We start from the raw sequence: 928 nt of genomic DNA, 5'->3' as shown, positions 1-928 counted from the left end.
TGCCCCTGGCGGGTCTTTTTATTTGGCCCTGCCATTGGCAGCCGAGTCCCTGAGAGCTGTGACAGCAATGTCGCTGTTCCGTCTTCTCTCTCAGCAGACTCCAAGCCACATTTCCTCTTGCTCTGGGAAGTGGTTAGGACCACGAGCTTTGGAACTAGACCAGCTTGGGTTTGACTCCAAGCCCTGCCTCTCAGTGACTCTCTGGCTCTGGAGATGTTTTAAGCCACCCCGTTTGCGATATTTTGTTATGTTAGATCTAGGAAACAAATACACAGGAAGTTCCTTGAGGTTGTGGAGCTTCGGTGTCCTCCTCTGTGGACAGCTGTAACACACTCTACATCAGGCTGGCTCATGGCATGGTGGTGAAGATGGCTGGGTCCCCCATGGCCAGCTACATGGCTGGTGTCAACCCTGAGAAACATGCCAGTCACACCCGGCCAAAATCTCTATGGGGTTGCTTTCTCACTTTCTCTCTCTGTATCTCTGTGCCTCTTCTCTGGCAAGCGCATGCACCCTCTGACAGAACTGAAAAGAAAAAAAAACTGCACACCCTACATCATGTGGTTTTGAGACCATTGAAAAGCAGCTTCTGCTTCCTTATTCTAGTCTAGAAAGCCAAAGCTGATGAAGCTGACCTGTTTGTCCCTTTTGTCTTCCCTTCAGCTGAGTGAGGAGTTGGACCAAGTGGCTGAGAATTCAGAGCAGGCCGACGAGCAGGACGTGGAGACGGTCCAAGTCCAAGGCCCAGGTGTCTTACCAGGTGAGCGGTCCGGTGCTGGGGTGGAGGTGCTGGAAACCGTGCTGTGCTGATACTGCAGCTGCAGGCCCCAGTCCAAGGTGGGAGCAGAGGAGCCCCCTGCCCTGCGCTCCTGTGTCTGCCCTCAAGTATTGCCCTAGCTTAAAGCCATACATATTTAATCAGCCTTGG

The 928-nt window shown here is 52.8% G+C and overlaps 1 protein-coding gene across 1 annotated transcript in view; it reads left to right on the top strand.

The window, feature by feature from the left end:
• PACC1 (proton activated chloride channel 1) overlaps positions 1 to 928 on the top strand; it is a 27931-nt gene that overhangs the window by 3010 nt on the left and 23993 nt on the right. Inside the window, exon 2 of the mRNA XM_006163710.3 lies at positions 664 to 760. Coding sequence (XP_006163772.1) covers positions 664 to 760 — 97 coding nt within the window. The remainder of the gene's footprint in view (positions 1 to 663; positions 761 to 928) is intronic.

The sequence above is a fragment of the Tupaia chinensis genome, unplaced genomic scaffold (assembly GCF_000334495.1).
Source record: "Tupaia chinensis unplaced genomic scaffold, TupChi_1.0 Scaffold142846_1, whole genome shotgun sequence".
Classification (NCBI taxonomy): Eukaryota; Metazoa; Chordata; class Mammalia; order Scandentia; family Tupaiidae; genus Tupaia; species Tupaia belangeri.
This window is presented reverse-complemented; position numbering and strand designations above follow the sequence as displayed.